Source organism: Eumetopias jubatus, unplaced genomic scaffold, assembly GCF_037043125.1.
Source record: "Eumetopias jubatus isolate StellerSeaLion01/CBP00866 unplaced genomic scaffold, mEumJub1_p1.0 scaffold_9, whole genome shotgun sequence".
In the NCBI taxonomy this organism is placed as follows: domain Eukaryota; kingdom Metazoa; phylum Chordata; class Mammalia; order Carnivora; family Otariidae; genus Eumetopias; species Eumetopias jubatus.
Genome location: NW_028274815.1, coordinates 119,116,999 through 119,135,757, shown reverse-complemented (window position 1 = coordinate 119,135,757; position 18,759 = coordinate 119,116,999). Strand labels below are relative to the sequence as shown.

General features: G+C 42.5%; 1 protein-coding gene across 1 annotated transcript in view; it reads right to left on the bottom strand.

The window, feature by feature from the left end:
* CTNNBL1 (catenin beta like 1) overlaps positions 1 to 18,759 on the bottom strand; it is a 161,247-nt gene that overhangs the window by 47,073 nt on the left and 95,415 nt on the right. Inside the window, exon 11 of the mRNA XM_028118615.2 lies at positions 16,115 to 16,296. Coding sequence (XP_027974416.1) covers positions 16,115 to 16,296 — 182 coding nt within the window. The remainder of the gene's footprint in view (positions 1 to 16,114; positions 16,297 to 18,759) is intronic.

The window sequence follows — 18,759 nt, the reverse complement described above, 5'->3', positions numbered from 1 at the left end:
AGAGGCAAGAATTCCAATTATGAGCCCGTAAGAAGAGAAAAATGTTGTAGTCATCTGAGAAAGGAACTAAAAGAGAATGGGAGTTAGTGTGGACATACAGGAATTATAATGGGGTTAACTTCAGAAGGTATTTATGATTATAACTAATGCCATCAAATTAACTCCAAAGAGAAAGAGCGGCCTGCCTTAAGGATACCAAAATTGGGATTAACAGAGAAGAATCTACAAAAGGTCTAGAAAAATAAAACAAATTTAGTAGATTTATCAATGATAGCCAAGGAAGACAACAATATGCAGGCTATGGCTCGTTTCTCAGTTTTTGAAGGTTTTAGGCACATATAAGAACTATGACACTGTGGCTAGGAGTGTCTGCCCCGGCTGGGTTAGGAGAAGGCTGTCGTGGCCCAGGTCCTCTGCCCTCCTGGTCACCTCAACTAGTCTTGACAAATACAGTCAGCAGTCTGGTTCATTGTGCTTATCAGATTCTAACCCTAAGACCACGACACTGAACGCCTGCCTCTTCCAGAGCCCCACACCACATGCTCTGGTACCTTTGTATATGCTATCCCCCTACCTCAAAGCTCTTCCCTTTCTTGTCCACTTGGGACATTCCTACTCACTTTCAACCTTCGTCAGGATCAATGAAGGTAATTAATGTGTCTAAGGTTACTGTGATATTGTGATTTATAATAAGATACATATATTTGGTCTTTGCCCCCCTTTCTGGCATAAAATTCCTAAAACCCTTGGAATTTCCTAAGAGAGCCATAAAGGTGTCTTTTGTTTTGTTAATTAGATGACTTCCGGAATGCCCTAAGGATGAAGGGCTGATTGCCAGGAAAACCAATCATGTGATTAGAGGGTTGTTAACTTTCAGTCCCACCCCCAGACCTCCTGGGAGGGGAGAAAGGTTGCAGGTTCAATCTACCATGCCTATATAGGGAAGCCTCCTTAAACACCCAAAGACAGGTTTGGAGAGCTTCTAGACTGGTCTACACATGGAGGTGCTGGGAGAGTGGCAGCTGGAGAGGGCATGAAAGCTCCACGCCCCTTCCCCATAACTTGCCCTGTGCAGCTCTTCCATCTGCTGTTCCTGACTCATCCTTTCATAATTAACTGGTAACCTAGTACGCAAAATGTCGCTCTGAGTTTTGTGAACTGCTCTAACAAATTAATCGAACCTGAGGAGGGGGTTTTGAGAACCTCTGATTTTATAGCCACCTGGTCAGAAGAACAGGTAACAACCTGGGCTTGCGAATGGCATCTGAAGGGGGGGGTAGTCTTGTAGGACTGAGCCCCCAATCTGTGGAATCTGAAGCTATCTCTGGGTAGTGTCAGAACTGAGCTGAATTCTTGCAGACCATGCTGGTGTCCAAGAACTGCTTGTTGCGATGGGGAACCCCCCTGCATCACACTGGAAACTGAGTCTCAAAACACAACTGGTGAGGGATCTGAATTCAAGTCTGCATTTGTTCTTTCTATAAGGCTGTGCTATTCTGCTATTAAGAACCATGCCAAGCTTCTGGCTTAGAAAAACACATCCAACTTAATATAAAATGTACAGAAAAAACTTTATTATAACAAGGTTCATTATTTCAAAAATTTAGATTGAAGTAAAAAAAAATTTCACGTCCCACACTACAAAATACACCCGCCCCTAAAAAAGAAAAAGAATTCACAACCCACATTACCAAATGCCAAAAAACTTGGTAATAGAACTTTCCTGCCCTGCCAGTATTATAAATTACCCTATTTTATTTCTAGAAATAACTAAAGTTACTGGATTGTCGCTTTGGTGATTAAAAGTCATTTAACTTTTTGGTTTTCAGATGTCTCCTTGGGAAACTGAAGCATAGGATCAAGAACATGCGCTTTGGGTTCTGGCAGATGTTAATTTAAACCGTGTGCATGATTTGAAAAAGTACTTAACTTTTTGAGGCTGTTTGCTCAGTAATGAAACAAGCTAATGACACCCCCACACGGGGCTGATGGTAGGGATACTGACATCACGTCTACACAGGAACACAGCAAATACTCCATAGACATGACACCAGTGCCGCCTTCGTCAGCAGTAGTAACCTCACACTGGCTGACACATCATCAGGAAAGCCAGCCTGTTACCGAGGCTAGCAAACACTGTTACTCAGCAAGTTTGCCAGCCAGCAGGCGTACTTAACAGTGACATGATTTATTAGTAATCAATACATTGAAGAAAGTTGTAGGCATATTTTTTAGTGATTATCAAAATGATACACTTAATTTATTTTATGGTAATCCTGCAGCAAATAGGGAACAAATTAACCATCATTTTCTTTCTATTTTGGAGCCAGGGACAAGGAAGAAAAGTGTTAAAAGACAAACATATATAAAGAATGTAGAAGAGACCAGGGAAAAACCATGTAACACACACCACCACACTAGACACTGCATAATTTTATGGTATACAAAGCACTCCCCCCATACATCATCTTATCCAGTTCTGACACACTGAAATGTTATGGTTTCCTTTTTCAAGGTGGGGAAACAGGTTGGGAGGGGGCAAACTACTTAACCCAAGTCACAGAGCCTGAGCCTGAGTTATGGTAGAAACATAAACACAAATCCCCTGAACCCAGCCCAGGGAGCCTTTCTAATAGGCTACTTAAGGGATTTAAAGTTACTATGCTCACAGAGGCACTCAGCTGCAGAAAATCACCCCCATGCCCCATGATGGATCATAGCAAGATTCTCCAGCCCCATTCTCAGTGCTGATCTCCTCAGCCAACACTCCTATACTTTAATAGACCCACACCTAAAAGAGAAAAGAGCTGCTTCTCTTGGACCTGATACCTGAGAATAACTTCTGTTTGGGGATCGCTGTTTGGCTACCGGAAAAGAATGTTCAACATCTTTCCAACCTCCTTCTTATGCTAATTACAGCTCATCAGCATCTGGACACCCACCACAAGCAAAATCAATCTGACTATAAAAGCAAGCCAAAGACATTTTCTTACCATAAAAAACAACAACAACAAAAAACAAACAAGTAAGACTGCAACATGATTAAATACACAGAGCATTTCCCCAGCAACCTGCAGGCTGCTGCGTATAAAAATCACATCCAAAATCACAAGAGTCCAGGAAGGTGGACGCTAACAAACATCTCACACAGGTAACTGTATTCTTTATGACCAGTGAAATGTACCCAAGTTTATTTTCAGTTTATCCCCTTCCACATTATATCTACTGCTAGATGCCAACACGTCTAACACATTCAAATAGTCACACAATTAAAAAAAATACCATTTGAAAGGCCTCTTCAGCTCCCCTTCCCTGTAACCAAGGGACCTTAGACGCGTTAGCCTTCAGTCAACGCCTCATTTCCTTACCATCCTGAAGTCCCTGCACATTCACAATATTTGAAAAAGCCAATATCACCATCCAAGCACAGCTACCTTTCCAAACTATCACTTCCACAAGCTGATCATGTAACCTAAAATCTAGCCTGCCTTCTACAAATAATAGTCTAGCTTCCTAACTGTTTTAAAAGACTCACCCGGACAAATATGCCCAAGACACAAGGAGTAAAAACAGCAGGTTACAAAACAGCACCATGATTCCATTTATACAAAATTATATGCACATATACACAACCCCTACTCCTAACATAGATGTCTGAATGGATGGTGTCCATGATGCTTCCAGTAATTAACTCTGGGTGGTGAGACTGGGGGTGATTTTTTTTAATTTTTTTATTGTTATGTTAATCACCATACATTACATCATTAGTTTTGGATGTAGTGTTCCATGATTCACTGTTTGTGCATAATACCCGATGTTCCACGCAGAACGTGCCCTCTTTAATACCCATCACCAGGCTAACCCATCCCCCCAACCCCCTCCCCTCTAGAACCCTCAGTTTGTTTTTCAGAGTCCATCGTCTCTCACGGTTCGTCTCCCCCTCCGACTTACTCCCCTTCATTCTTCCCCTTCTGCTATCTTCTTTTTTTTTCTTAACATATATTGCATTATTTGTTTCAGAAGTACAGATCTGTGATTCAACACTCTTGCACAATTCACAGCACTCACCATAGCACATACTCTCCCCAATGTCTATCACCCAGCCACCCCATCCCTCCCACCCCCCACCACTCCAGCAACCCTCGGTTTGTTTCCTGAGATTAAGAATTCCTCATATCAGTGAGGTCATATGATACGTGTCTTTCTCTGATTGACTTATTTCACTCAGCATAACACCCTCCAGTTCCATCCATGTCGTTGCAAATGGCAAGATCTCATTCCTTTTGATGGCTGCATAATATTCCATTGTGTATATATACCACTTCTTCTTTATCCATTCATCTGTCGATGGACATCTTGGCTCTTCCACAGTTTGGCTATTGTGGACATTGCTGCTATAAACATTGGGGTGCACGTACCCCTTCGGATCCCTACATTTGTCTCTTTGGGGTAAATACCCAGTAGTGCAATTGCTGGATCGTAGGGTAGCTCTATTTTCAACTGTTTGAGGAACCTCCATACTGTTTTCCAGAGGGGTTGCACCAGCTTGCATTCCCTCCAACAGTGTAGGAGGGTTCCCCTTTCTCCGCATCCCCGCCAACATCTGTCGTTTCCTGACTTGTTAATTTGAACCATTCTGACTGGTGTGAGGTGGTATCTCATTGAGGTTTTGATTTGGATTTCCCTGATGCCAAGCGATGTGAAACACTTTTTCATGTGTCTGTTGGCCATTTGGATGTCTTCTTTGGAAAAATGTCTGTTCATGTCGTCTGCCCATTTCTTGATTGGATTATTTGTTCTTTGGGTGTTGAGTTTGATAAGTTCTTTATAGATTTTGGATACTAGCCCTTTATCTGATATGTCATTTGCAAATATTTTCTCGAGACTGGGGGTGATTTTTACTTTCCCTCCATCCTTTCCACAATGCTTGAATTTTCTACATTAGGTTATTTTATTCATACTCAGAAAAAGCAACAAAGCCATTTCTAGCAAGCCTCCCCCAAGACCCACCATGTCCAGAATCTTCTCGGCACAGAGAGGAAGCAAAAAGGATGCTTATCTATGCTTGTACTCTGAACATTCTAGCCAGTGGTTCTTAGAACTAGGCAAGCAACAGGCTCTGAAGCTGTTTACAAAGATAGATGCTCAGAGTCCCAGTCCTCAGAAATTCTGGAAGTGGGGCCCAGGCATGCATATTTTGTCAAAGCTCTTTGAGTGATACTGATCAGTGGGGGGTCAAAAACTATGGATTTATGTCTCATTCTCAAAAGGGGCCCCACAGAGGGAGAAAACAGACCAGTGCTGACTGAAGTGTTGAAAGGCAGGCAATTGTGGGGCGCCTGGGTGGCTCAGTTGGTTAAGCGACTGCCTTCGGCTCAGGTCATGATCCCAGGGTCCTGGGATCGAGCCCCGCATCGGGCTCCCTGCTTGGTGGGAAGCCTGCTTATCCCTCTCCCACTCCCCCCACTTGTGTTCCCTCTCTCTCTGTCTCTCTCTATTAAATAAATAAAATCTTAAAAAAAAAAAAAAAAGAAAGGCAGGCAATTGCAACAGAAGCAGACAGGACTGTTTAGGAACAGAAACCGAAGGCTGAAGCGGTGCTGAGCTTCAGGTCTGGGAGGCCACGAGGAGAGAAGAGGCTATCAGTAGGTAGATACACTCAAAGTTGGAAGCCAAGAAGAGGTGAACAAAGTGTGGCAGGGCAAAATGTTCAGGACTAAGAGACAGCTTATTTATGCAATAGTGGGGGGCAGGACTACTGAGGACTTAAAGAAACTGGATAGGTAAAGACAGTGAGCAGTTTAAATTAGGCCTGCTGCACGTGAGCAGCACTGATTTATGATCAAAAGAAGAAGAACACTGCTTATGACTCAATTTTTGGAAGCCACAGAAAAATCCTAGTAAAGGCCATGTAGTAGTTGTGTGATTTTTCAAGACAACTACTTCTCTGTGCCTCAGTGTAAGATGTGGGTAATAACACAAGTTTCATGGGATTATTGTGGGGATTAGGTAAAATGAGATAATGAATATAAAAACTTTCCAGAATACTCAGAACAAGAAACGCTCCCAAATGAGAAGATTAGGAAGCACATCTGAATTAAGATTATGTATTGAATTTTAATAAACCAGAGCCCACAGGTGCTGCCTGGCCCCTAAGTTACTTCCTCATTTTGGTACCACCTAAAATGCTGGAGAAATAGCCTAAAAAGGTTTGGCGACTTCTCTACTGTTACTTCTACATTCCTAATATTTGTCTTACTTCTATAAAGGAGATGCACTGCATACTAAACTAGTTCTATAAAATTTAATCAAGATTATAAACGAAAACTAACAGAGTTATATTGACAAAATAATAAATGTACCAGTGGAAAATTCTATATTCAAAATAAGAATTCAGCTAATGCTGTCACCAGAGAACTAAGTTTCTACCTGGCAAAATGAAAAACCCAAAAGAAAAACAGGAGTGATTGTTTCTCCTTCATCCTTTCCACTCAGATTTGTGCCAAATTAGCTGAGATAGTCAAAACAACTAAAATTATTACTATACCATGATCTGTAAAAATTTGGGGGAGTCCGTTTCTTGGTATAACATAATGAAATAATATAAGAACAGCAATAATCACCAACATCAATAAATGCTTACTATGTGCCAGGTACCGTCCTAAGCATCATACACATATTAACTAAGTCAGTCCTCACAACAGCTCTGCAGGATCCTTCAAGGTCTGGCTTCTGCTCAACTACCTCAACTCCGGCTCTATGCTCTTCACACCAATGGCTGGTGCCAGACTGGTCTCAGAGGGTACTCCTGGGAAGCCTAATAAAAATATAGATCTGCCGACATTATGCAGACTGGTGAAACCGGAAAGTGTGAGAACATGTCCCAGAATACATTTGAAACAAGATTCCAGATGATTCTTATAGGCAGCTAGGTTTAAGGTTCACTACAGTCTATCCTTTCCAACTTTTATTTATACATGCTGCTTTATTCACTTGACATTCTTTCACCTGGCTACCTCACACTGACCACTGGCTCAAGAGCCATGTATCTGAGGTGGAGTGATTTCTAATCTCCACTTGCTCTCCTCACCACCTAGGACAGATGGGAAACCCCTGGTCCCTGCTCCCACAGTGTTTCACGCTTGCTTCTGCCTTTTACCTTGCAATATAAATACAGGTTTCTACGTCTCCCTCATTTAGCTGTGAGCTTGTTCACCTTCCATCTACGGCACTAAGCCTGGCACAAAACAGGGGCCAGTGGTTTGTTAATAAAAGAATGAATGAAGCCTCATTAACCTACCTTCAGGGCTCTTATCCATAGAAACAGACCCTCTACATGTGAGTCCATAGAAACAGACCCTCTACATGTGAGTCAAATTCAAATAGAAGGGTCTGGTACCTCATTCAAGATATGATATATTTTGACGGGGCTAGCATGATCAGGATTATAACTGAGGGCCCATCAAGATAAACAGTGGCTGTCCTATCTCTTTGGAAGCCATGCTAGGACCCGGCCTGTCCATACATGAAGTCCTGGTCCACAACTGGGCTTCACACCCACAAAAGTTAATGAATTGGCATCCTACATGTAAACGTAAAAACTGGAAGAGGTTGAGAGGACTATTTTTGAAAGGAGACTGATATGCAGTAGCTATATTATCATTTATTAAACTGTCACATGCTAGGCTATGTAGGATGCTTTTGATTGTTATTCTTCACACAACTCTTTGAGAAAGGTTTTATCAGGCCTGTTGATTGAAGAGGAATTCAAAATCCAGAGAGAATAACTTGCCCAAGGCTACCTGCTAGTTTGGGGTAGAGCTGGGATTTGAATCCAGGTCTGTCGGCCTCCAAAGATAATCCTCCTTCTCCTGCTCTGTGTTGCCTCTGGATGCTGACCAGAAGACCCCTGGAGCCAACCTGGTGTGGGAAGGAGCTTTGGAAGCAGACCTAGGCTCAAATTCTGCTTTTGTCACTTACCTGCTAAAAGGTATTTGATAATTAACAAATTCTCTAAGACTCATCTCTAAAAAGAAGATTAAACTGCCTAATTCATAAAGTATGTACACCTGTAAAGCCCTGAGTCTTAGTAGATGCCCAATAAATATGAGCTGGCCATGAGCTTATTTTCCCTCTTCCCCTGCACAAAAGAAAAGAGCAGTTTCTTCCGGGACGGCAAATAAATCCTGTTTCACGGTCTTCCTCACTGGCAAACAACTCTGTTGTGCTCTAGTTGGGAAAGGCCTGTGGGTAAATCCTTAATATGACTGGAACCAGTTAGCAAGCCAGATGTGCAACACTCAAAATCATCCCCTCAAGCCTGATGAAAGGAGCCCAAACACATTGCTTATTTCAGCATCCCTATATTTTGTCATCTGAGGTCAGGAATGAGACAAGCAGCTGGAGGGAGAGAAAAGGAATTGATCCAGAAACTGTTCAATTATGAGGTTTTCAAATAGCAACAAAAACAACAGCAAGACATTTCCATCCTTGTTTAACATCAAGTGCCTGTTAGTACATGACTTAATGCTATTCTTAAAATTAAATACTGTTCGCTCCTCACTTGCTCACTGTTCTGACCACTATAACCAACCCTTTGTAATTTTCAAGCTTGGGAAATATAAAAAGGGGGACAAAACTCTTCGACATTTCTGTTTACAGATGATATGGAGACGTGGGGACATGGGGCTCCCTGGTATGTCCTCTCTGGGGAAGGTTTTTCTGTTACCTTCCACGTGGGACCGACGTGTTTATAGTCCACAGACAGCTATGAATGGCAGATTCAGGGAGGGAAAGCATTTCTTTAGGTAGGTAACTTTAAAAATCACCAACAGAGTAGAAAAGAGAAGAACATAAATGGGAAACCCATCTTCATCCCAGCCACTAATATTAAGGAAGCAGACACTGTGCTTATAATAAACACTTGATCTGTCTTATTTCACTTAATCCTCACATAGCACCCTTATGAGCTAGATTCCAATATCATCCCAATTTTACAACTGAGGAAATACAGACTCAGAGAGGTTAAGCAACTTTCCCAAAGTCACACAGCTTGTAAACGACAAGACCAAGACACCAACATAAGTCTCATCTTAATCAAAAGCCCATATTCTTTATCATCCATATCACAATAACTAGCTATATATGCTTTAGCGCCCACTGTCCCTCTGGCATTTCCTTCACTGGTATAAGAAGGAACGCTATGTATCTTTCAAGGAACACTCAAATGCCATCTCTTTTCTTAAGCATTCCCAGAATCTCTAGAATATTCCTTCCTCTAGGCTTTTACAACCTCTAGTATAACAAGTATTAGTATAGTATGATGTCTAGGGTCAGTATTAAAATAATAATCTATAATAAGCTAACATTTATCAAACACCTACATGATGTTAGTTCTGCATTAAGCCAGTCATCTCACAGTAATAATTCTCACATTAACCCAAGGAGGGAGGTATTAATCCTATTCTTACAGATGAATAAACAAATATGTTTTAAACACTACTGTGGGACAGAAGCTGAGTGGCCTTGTGGGAGAACCATACATTGGTTAACATGGTAAGAATCCCTTGAATTGTGCAATGCTCTTAACTACTGACATTTGCCTTAATCCTGTCATGGTTAATGCTATGTTGGTGTTAAATAAATTCATTTATACATCCCACCAATATTTACTGAGCACCTACCATGAGTGAGCCCTGTGAAGGGCACTAGCATTGCCTAGACACAATCTGAGTCATTTTGCCATTTGCTCCTATTACCTTGTGCAATTCGAAACAGTAAGTAATTAGAGCCTCCACCATCATGATGACCTGCCCCTGGGTCAAAGCACCAAGATTAGAACCAAGGTCTTCTGGTCAAGAACTTTTGATTTCACCAGCAACCCAGAGAAGAACAAGCTGGCTTGGATCCAGAAGAGCACATACTGATGGCATTGTTTCATGCAATGAGTGTGGGATTTGTGGTCAGAAGCTGAGGGTGTAAGTCTTAGTTTAGACACTTACCCATTATATGACTTGAAGTCATGACAACTTCCTCATTTTCAGAATGAGAAATACCACTACCCTTGTGGGGTGGCTGTAAGACTCAAACATGATCAGATGTGTAAAGACACTCCTACAGGTGCTGAATACAGGTAACAAGCCAGTAGGCTGAAATCCCAGCACTGTCTGTTTCTAGTCTATTCCCCTCCTCTGCCTTCCACCAGCAGTGCCTTCCTCGCTAAGCATTCCTGTTCTCTTATTCCCCTTAATAATGAAGTAATTCTTGTTTGGTATGTTTTTGTATTTGCTAATATGGTTTTCTGGTAAATACATGTGAAACTGCTTTATTCCCTATGTTTAGTCCTCCCCTTCCATAGACTGTAATTTTACAGCTGTGGGCTGGGAGTGTCTCTCTCATTTGGGTGAGGGCATGCAGGACAGATTTTGAGGGGACAGCAGAGCTGGGAGGCTAGGGCAGAGAGACTTATTAAAGCTGTAGTGACAGGAGAGGTGATAAAGGGCAGAGTCAGTGGTACTGGAGAGGACTGACTCAGGCAGAATTTGCAGGACTTATGATCAATTACATGTGGGGACTATGAGAGTGAAGCATGGTGCATGGATCTCTGCCTTGGGTGGTGGAGTGGAGGGTGGTGCTGTGACCATTACCCAGACAGGAAAAGCAGATAAGCCTTGGGCAATGAAGGAATGAGCTGAGTTGGCCTGTCTGATGGAGTTGTCTGCTGGTTAATTAGCTGAACTGCCTAGAGCCTGGGAAGATTTGGGGATCAACAGCAAAGAGATGTGGGTTAAAGCTGCAAGAAGTAGATGAAATCAAGGACAGTATAAACAGTAAAACACAAACACAACTGAGGGATGACACTGCCAAATCATGCAAAACCGAACGCTTGAGGGACAGGGACAAGCCAAGGAAAAGGATCTGGAGATGGAATACCGGGGAAGAACACATCCCCCAGAATTTCGTTCCTGTCTTCGTTAAATTTTGAACATAGCAGGATCCCTGATAAAAGGCAGCCCCAAACGATGCCATGTCATTGCCACAAGCCACTGTGGAGGCATCAAAAATGTTTCTTTTTCACTGATGCTGACCAAACTCAGTTCTCTGCTGATGGTACCAAAGGTTTTGCCACTTCCCTCTTCCAACGCAGGTGGGTGGCAGGAGCTCTGGTCTGTGCTTCCTGGTTGCTGGGAGTCCGAGAAGCACCAGGCAACTACACACTTCCTGATGCATGGAGTCCACTGGAATCACTTACAATTCTTTGCAGATGACAGAAAAGCATTCTTTAAAGCACTGACCTGTTATCAACTGCTGTCACTGCTGATGTGGTAGAATGTGGGCTTATGCCTAGCATGCCCACCACACACCTACACACTGCTTCGTAGTTCACTCCCTTAAAGCTCGAAACAGCCTCCAGGGGAACCATGTTAAAACAGCACAATTAACTAGAACTGCTACAAACTCAGTAACTCACCTACCTAATGAAGCAATACAAGGAAAATTAGACCTATTTTAATAAGAATTTTAAAAGAGACGAGAAGTAAAGGTCAAATGCCATTTCTGGATCCCAGCTCTTTTCTTCTTCCCTCCCATTCTCAAGCAGTTAAACCAAGGAGGCGACGCACACTGTACTAATCCTTATAAAATCAAGGAGGCAGCCAATCATGCTATTATACCCAAGGGCAAATTTTTTCTTTCCAACCCAACCCCGAAGTTATGTGCCTCCCCTGATCTATTTCTGAAGGTTTTATTATGCAAACCTGAAAGGATTTCAATTACAGTAATTCTTGTCCTTCTCAGCCCAACTCAACAAAAGCGGAACTAAATTACCAGCAATTCTAGGCCATAACGGTGGTTTTGGCTTCTTACCTCCCCTCTGGAGTCACCTTAATCTAGAGATTCTCCTCTCCCAACCCCTTCTGTCAGCTTGGGGAACACAGCTGTTTTTACGCCACCCCACTATTTAGCATATCATGACGCCTGACATGCCCATCAACAAGCAGTCTGCCCCGTCTCACGCAGCTATCATGGAGTAATTACACCGCAGGCCAGTAAAATCCACTCAACTCTCCCAGTCACATACCAACCCCCTCCTCGGCCCCCTGGTTTCCTGGTGACCCCTAAGGAGAACGGGTGCATGGGACAAAGGCCACGATGGGCAGAAGTGGAGACAGGATTGGTAGAGGTGAGAACTTGTACTTCTCAATGTACCTACTCTATTCTGAGGTCCACACTAAGTTTACATAGGTCATTTCGCCTGACCCTCACAACCACCTCATGTGGTAGATCTAGCATTTCACAGACAGGGCAACTAAGGCTCAGAGAGTTTAGGAAGATCGCATGGTTGATAAGTAGTACATCTATCTGTACCACATCAGGCTATACCGCCACCCTAAGAGTTTGGGGGAAGGTGCTGAGAGGTGACAAGTGCTGAGACTGGACCAGAATGAACTTAAAGATAGTTCACTCTCTTATGTGACGAGTCCCTGGGGTTTGACAAGAAATAATCTTAGGGCTGTCAGTGCAAAGTCCTAGGGCCAAGACTCCATGTAATAGGAGGGAGCACAGAGCAGCCCTCTAGAGGTTCTGGACTGGCAAGCTAATTCTCAGCCCATAGTGCTTAATTAGGAGTTGTTGGATTACCAAAAGAAGTTTGTCACAGGGTGGTCTCACTTATATAAGGAAGTTCTATACATAATGTACATACTGTACGGTATCTTAAAAATAAAACTGTTAGTTATTTTACCAGCAAAAATGGTTTTACTCAGGATTAGCAGAGAATTACAATTCAGGCCATTCAAGCTATGGCAAAACTGTAAGCAAGTCCAGAGAACAAAGGAGAAGACTGCTCTTTTATTGGGGGGGGTGCATCCTGAGGGGATGTTATAAACAAAAGTACACCCATATAAACCAGGAGTTTGGAGTATAGTGGCTCTTCATTGGCTAGGCTGTTGCTGGGCAAGGGGAAAATCTTTCTTCCTCCTCTGGGGTAGTAAAGGATAAGCTTCTTCCTGTGGGGAGTGCAAGATATGTCTCTTCCTGTTGGGGTCTGCAGTTGACAGCAAGTGTTAGGGGATGGCAGCTCCCCCTTCTGGCCTCACTCCATTTTAAATGAGGTTTCCTTTATTCAATTTCAGATGTGGTTCTTAAGGGCATGGCTCTAAAGGAGGGAGGGCTTCTGCCATAATTTCAAAGCCAACGAAATAAAGTAAAACTTATGGCTAGCAATCCATTTGTTTTTGCTTTCAAACAATCTACCAAAGTCAACTGCACTGACTTCAGCCATGCAGGGTTCTAGGGAGAGTCCCAAATCCATGTTTGTGCTTAACCATCAGTCCTTTAGAGAAGTGGTTGTTCATTCATGCAGTCAATTAATGTTTACTGTGCGTCTACCACATGTGGATCACCAGGCTAAGCCCTGGGACCCAGAGGTGACAAGGCCATTGGTTCCATAATCTTAGGGCTATCAGTGCAAAGTCCTAGGACCAAGACTCCATGTAATAGGAGGCTCTATTCTAGTCTAGGGGCTCATCATATACTTCCCTGAGAAAGTGACATCAAAACTAAGGAACTGAAGGGGTGCCTGGGTGGTGGAGTCGGTTGAACATCTGACTCTTGGTTTCGGCTCAGATTGTCATCACATGGTTGTGAGATCGAGCCACGTGCTGGGCTCTGTGCTCAGCCCAGAGTCTGCTTGGGATTCTCTTTCCCTCTCATGCTCTGTCTCTCTCTCTAAAATGGATAAGTCTTAAAAAGACACAAAAAACAAAAAACTAAGGACCTGAAGGATGACTGAAAGGCATCCAGACAGACAGGTCAGAGAAAACTGCTGCAGATGGAGGGGAGAGCATGGCAGAAGCCTGGGGGCAAGAATGAGCTGGGCATGTCTGCAGATACTCCTGGTGGTCCTGAGGCTGCTGTGCTCTAACTCATTACACAAACCTGGTCCACTTGCATCAGAAGGGCCAGCACAGGGAGAATAACCCAGAGGACAGGACAGGACAAAGAAACCTTGCACCATGTGCCCCTGCCCTACTCTGCTCTGCCTCCATTCTCACGCTCCCATCAAGGCCTGAGGGCCAGTGTGCCAGGAGCAGCACCAGCTAGCCAGCAGGGGCAGGAGGGGGCCCAGGGCTGCATTTTCTCCTTGGGGTTCATTTCTTCTGCCTGGGAGTTGGTGTATTCAGAATGCGGAGCTCCTCCTCACCAGCCACTACAGGCCAAACATGCCTTCCAGGAGCTGTCTTACCAAGCCACTGCCCTCACTAATACAATGTTATCAAATTTCTAATGCGGGTACTCTAAAGCAAATGTACTGTTACTACCACGCCACTGGGCACATTTTTCAGAAGGAAACAGCTGCTCACTGAATCTGTCACTTTTCCTCTACTCAGTACCATGCACACAGAGCAAGAGCCTGCTAAGGGCTGTTTTCCTACTGTACCGTTCTTCAAGCACGCTCAAGGTGCATCAGGACTCTCAACAGAATCCCGAGTCAGCCACGGCACAGTTTCCGGTGAGTTTCCTGGATGATAGGACAAAGCCTTGACAACTAGGGCCTGTGCCTCAGAATCTTAAGGTATAGGTATCAGAGCTTCTAGTTCACTAGTCTAGTTTCCTCATTTTACAGACCGGAAAGGAAAATGCAGTCCAAAGAAGTTAAGTAAAAGGTCTGTCGTCACACAGCCAGTGAGCCGTAGAACCACAGGTTGGTTCCTTTCTCAGCTGATTCCCTTACCTAAAAACCAGATTACTTCGGAGGTTGTGAGGCCTAAATAAGAGAGCCCATAACCCAGTAGTGCCAGAAATGTGGCAGCTGTCCAATCACTGATGACTGTCTGCAAAACTTTGTCTCTTAGATCTCCAAAACAACCCATTCACTTTCCCGGGGCCTCATTTTTGCTAAATTCCCATTGAGGAGAGAAAACAGACTGGCAGTGGGGTTAACGTGTTCACAGCTGGTGTGTGGCCAATAACTGATCGGGGGTGAACCAAACTCTCTCCTTGTTCTCAGATCTCAAGTCCAGTTTTTTGCCCTGCCAGTTCCACCCCCAGCGTGACTTACTGTTGTCTCTGGAGAGCTGATGTGATCAGAGAAGACACTGCTGGAAGTGACCACTGAAGACAGTCACGTCACTTTCCCTTTAGCCACTGAGTTGGAAAAGGCTAAGCCAAATACACTTGAGAAGGGATAGACAGGAACCCTCGAACTTCTACCCAGGAGGGTGAGGAATCCAAAAAGTCCTGTAGATATCCACACCAATTCTACCAATCACTGACAAAAAAAAAAAAAAATCACCCAAACCATGGAACAAACATTAACTTCTGACAAGACAACCAAATGGGCCAATCAGCTCAGGTTTTTCCTCCTCTCTCACACACACCAGCTCCTCTGCCCCCTCCCCACACTTTAAAATAACCATCCAACCATGTAAATTCCCCAGTGCAAGTGTCTGTTAGTCTCCAGCAGAACTGTCAATGCTCATAAATTCCCGGCCTTCCAGACTGCACTGCAGCTACTTATGGGGGGGAGGGATGCAGCAGGCCACCAGACAATAGCAGGAGGAGATCGGCCGAGCAATAACTACTCTGGTTACAACATCAAAATTCATGGCAGCATTTTGCTGGGAGTGTGCACCATCAGGGAGGAGAAACATAAAAAGGGGAACCTTGGCTGTAAATAGTTTATTTCGGCAATTCCTGATGTTGGCTGAATCATACTTTAATACAGAAATACATGAAAGCACCACTCTGGAGGTGACATGTGTTGCCACCTCATTTCTCTTTTCAAAAGGGTCTTCCATCAGAGAGACACCTCACTACAAATTATAGTGAAGAAAACAAAACCCTCACGCACAGACTTATTAATAGGCCAGAAGGAAATGAAACCACTAGGATTTAAGGAAGCAGAGAACCAATGCAACAAAGACCATCAGTGATCTGGGGTCTCCGGGCTGCATTTTCATGCATAGAAAATGGGAAGAAAAGAAAAAGGTGGCACTCTTCCGGTCTCAGAGTCCGCTCCTCAACCACACATCACAGTTTTTCAAAGTAGCTCTCATTCCCCCCATTCTTCTTAATGCACCTAAAGTAGGCTGACTTCTCCAGTGAACCCTACCTTCATGTTCCTTCTCAGTGGTTCCTACTTTCTTGATCTTCCTGGGAGATTTCATAAAGAGGGGAAAGATGGTTCGTAAGCCAAGAATATCAACAAACTTATGGCAATTGTCTGTGCCCTCGGGTCCAATCATGGCATGGTCCAGCACTTTCAGGGCACTGCTCCGGGAGATCTTCTTTTCTCTGGGAACAAAAGAAGTTTCATATAAGGCACTTCATGGGGATGTTCTGGTCTCCGAAAAAAGGGGGGGTGTACTCATTAAAATGGGGGGACAAAGAAGGAAAGAACAAAACAACTTAAAAGTCCACCAATGAGAATATTATTACATAATGATAGATCTGCACAGAATATTATATACTTGTTAATAATTAGGAAAGTCTATAATAGAATGAACGAATTCCTATGGCCAGAATGATAAGCACAAAGGGTAATATTCAAAATTCTATATGAAACATTCCCTCAATTATGTGATAAATATGTATTAAAAAAGACTGGGAAGAAATAGCTCAAAATGCTAGCAGAGGTTATTTCAGGGTGGTGGGATTATGAATTGCCTTATTATTCCTTTTTCTTTCTTTTAACAGCTTTATCAAAATATAATTCACATACCATACGATTCACCCATTTAAAATGTACAATTCAATGAATTTTAGTATATTCACAGATATGTGCAACTATCACCACAGTCAATTATAGAACATCTTTATTATCCTGAGAAGAAATCCCCTACTCTTGAGCTGCCACGCCCCCTCCCCTCCCATCCGACCCCACCCTAGCAACCACTGATCTACTTTCTGTCACTACGGCTTTGCCTATTCCAGACATGTCAAGTAAGGGGTATCATACAATATGTGGTCTTTTGTGCTGGCTTCCTCCCCTCAGCATCATGTTTTCAAGATTCATCCATGCTGTAGCATGTGTCAGTACCTTCCTTCTTTTCTGTGGCTGAATTATATAGTTCATTGTACGGATATGCCACAATTTGTCTATCTGTTCATCAACTGATGAACATTTGGGGTGTTTCTTCCTTTTGGCTATTATGAATAATGCTGCTAAAAACATTCTTGTACAACTTTTTGAGTGGACATATGTTTTCATTTCTCTTGGATGTATGTACACCTAGAAGTGGAATTGCTGGGGCATATGGTAATTCTATGTTTAACCTTCTGAGGAACCATCAGACTTTTTTCCAAACTGGCTGCACCATTTGACATGCCCACCAGCAGTGTATAAGTGTTCTGACTTCTCCACCTCTTTACCAACACTTGTCAGCTGATTTGTTGGTTCTAGCCATCCTAGTGGGTGTGAAATGGTATCTCACTGTGATTTTAATTTGCATTTCCCAGATAACTAATGCTGTCAAGCATCTTTTCATGTGCTTATTACAAACTTGTATATCTTCTTCAGAGAAATACCTATTTCTCTTGTGTCTACTACAGTACTGAGTAATTCCTCAGTAAATACTGAATATTGGCTTGGTTGGTTGATTTACCAGGTATACTAAGATATGAAATGATCGACTTGTTCCTATCTCATAGGTGAAGGCTATTCAGATCCTTTTCCCATTTTTTAATTAGCTTAATTCTTTTTATTACTTAGTTGCAAGAACTCTTTATTCTGGATACAAGTCCCTGATATATGATTTGTAAATATTTTCTTCTATTCTAGGGGCCACCTTCTCACTTTCCTGATGGTATCCTTCGAAGCACACCAGTTTTTAATTTTGATGAAGTCCAACTCATCTGTTTTGTCTTTTGTTACCTGTGTTTTTGGTGTCAGAGCCAAGAAACCATTGCCAAATCCAATGTCATGAAGATGTACACCTACGTTTGCTTTTAAGAGTTTAATACTTTAAGTTCTGATATTTAGGTTTTGATTCATTTTGAGTTAATCTTTGTATGTAGTGTGAAATAATGGTACAACTTCATTAATTTGCATGGGGATATCCAATGGTCCCAGTACCATTTTTTGAAGACTATTCTTTCTCCATTCCATGGTCTTGGTATTCCTGCTGCAAATCAGCTGACCATAGACACACAGTTTTATCTTCTCAAATATATTCTATTAATTTATGCCAGTACCACATTGTCTTGATTACCAACCACTGCTTTGTAGTAAGTTTTAAAACTGGGAATCCTACATTGTTCTTCTTTTTTCCAAGACTGTCTAGCTATTCTAGGTCCCCTGCAATTCCATATGAATTTTAGGATCAGCTTGTCAATTTCTACAGTGAAGTCAGCTGGCTTTTCAATAGGGATTGTGCTGGATCTGTAGATCATTTTGGGGGAGTACTGCCATCTTCACAATATTAAGCCTCTGATCCATGAATATGAAATATTTTTCCATTTATCAGCTCTCCTTTAATTTCTTTCAACAATGTTTTGTAGTTTTCAGAGTATAAATTTTGCACTTCTTTTGTTAAATTTATTCCTAGGTATTGTATTCTTGATGCTATTGTAAATGGAACTGTCTTTGTAGTGTCATTTTTGGACTGTTCATTTCAAGTGTACAGAAATACAACTGATTTTTGTACATTAATCTTTATATTATCCTGCAACCTTGCTGAACTCAGTTATTAGTTCTAATAATTTTTTGGTGGATTCTTTAGGATTGCCTACAGACAAGATAACATCATTTGCAAACAG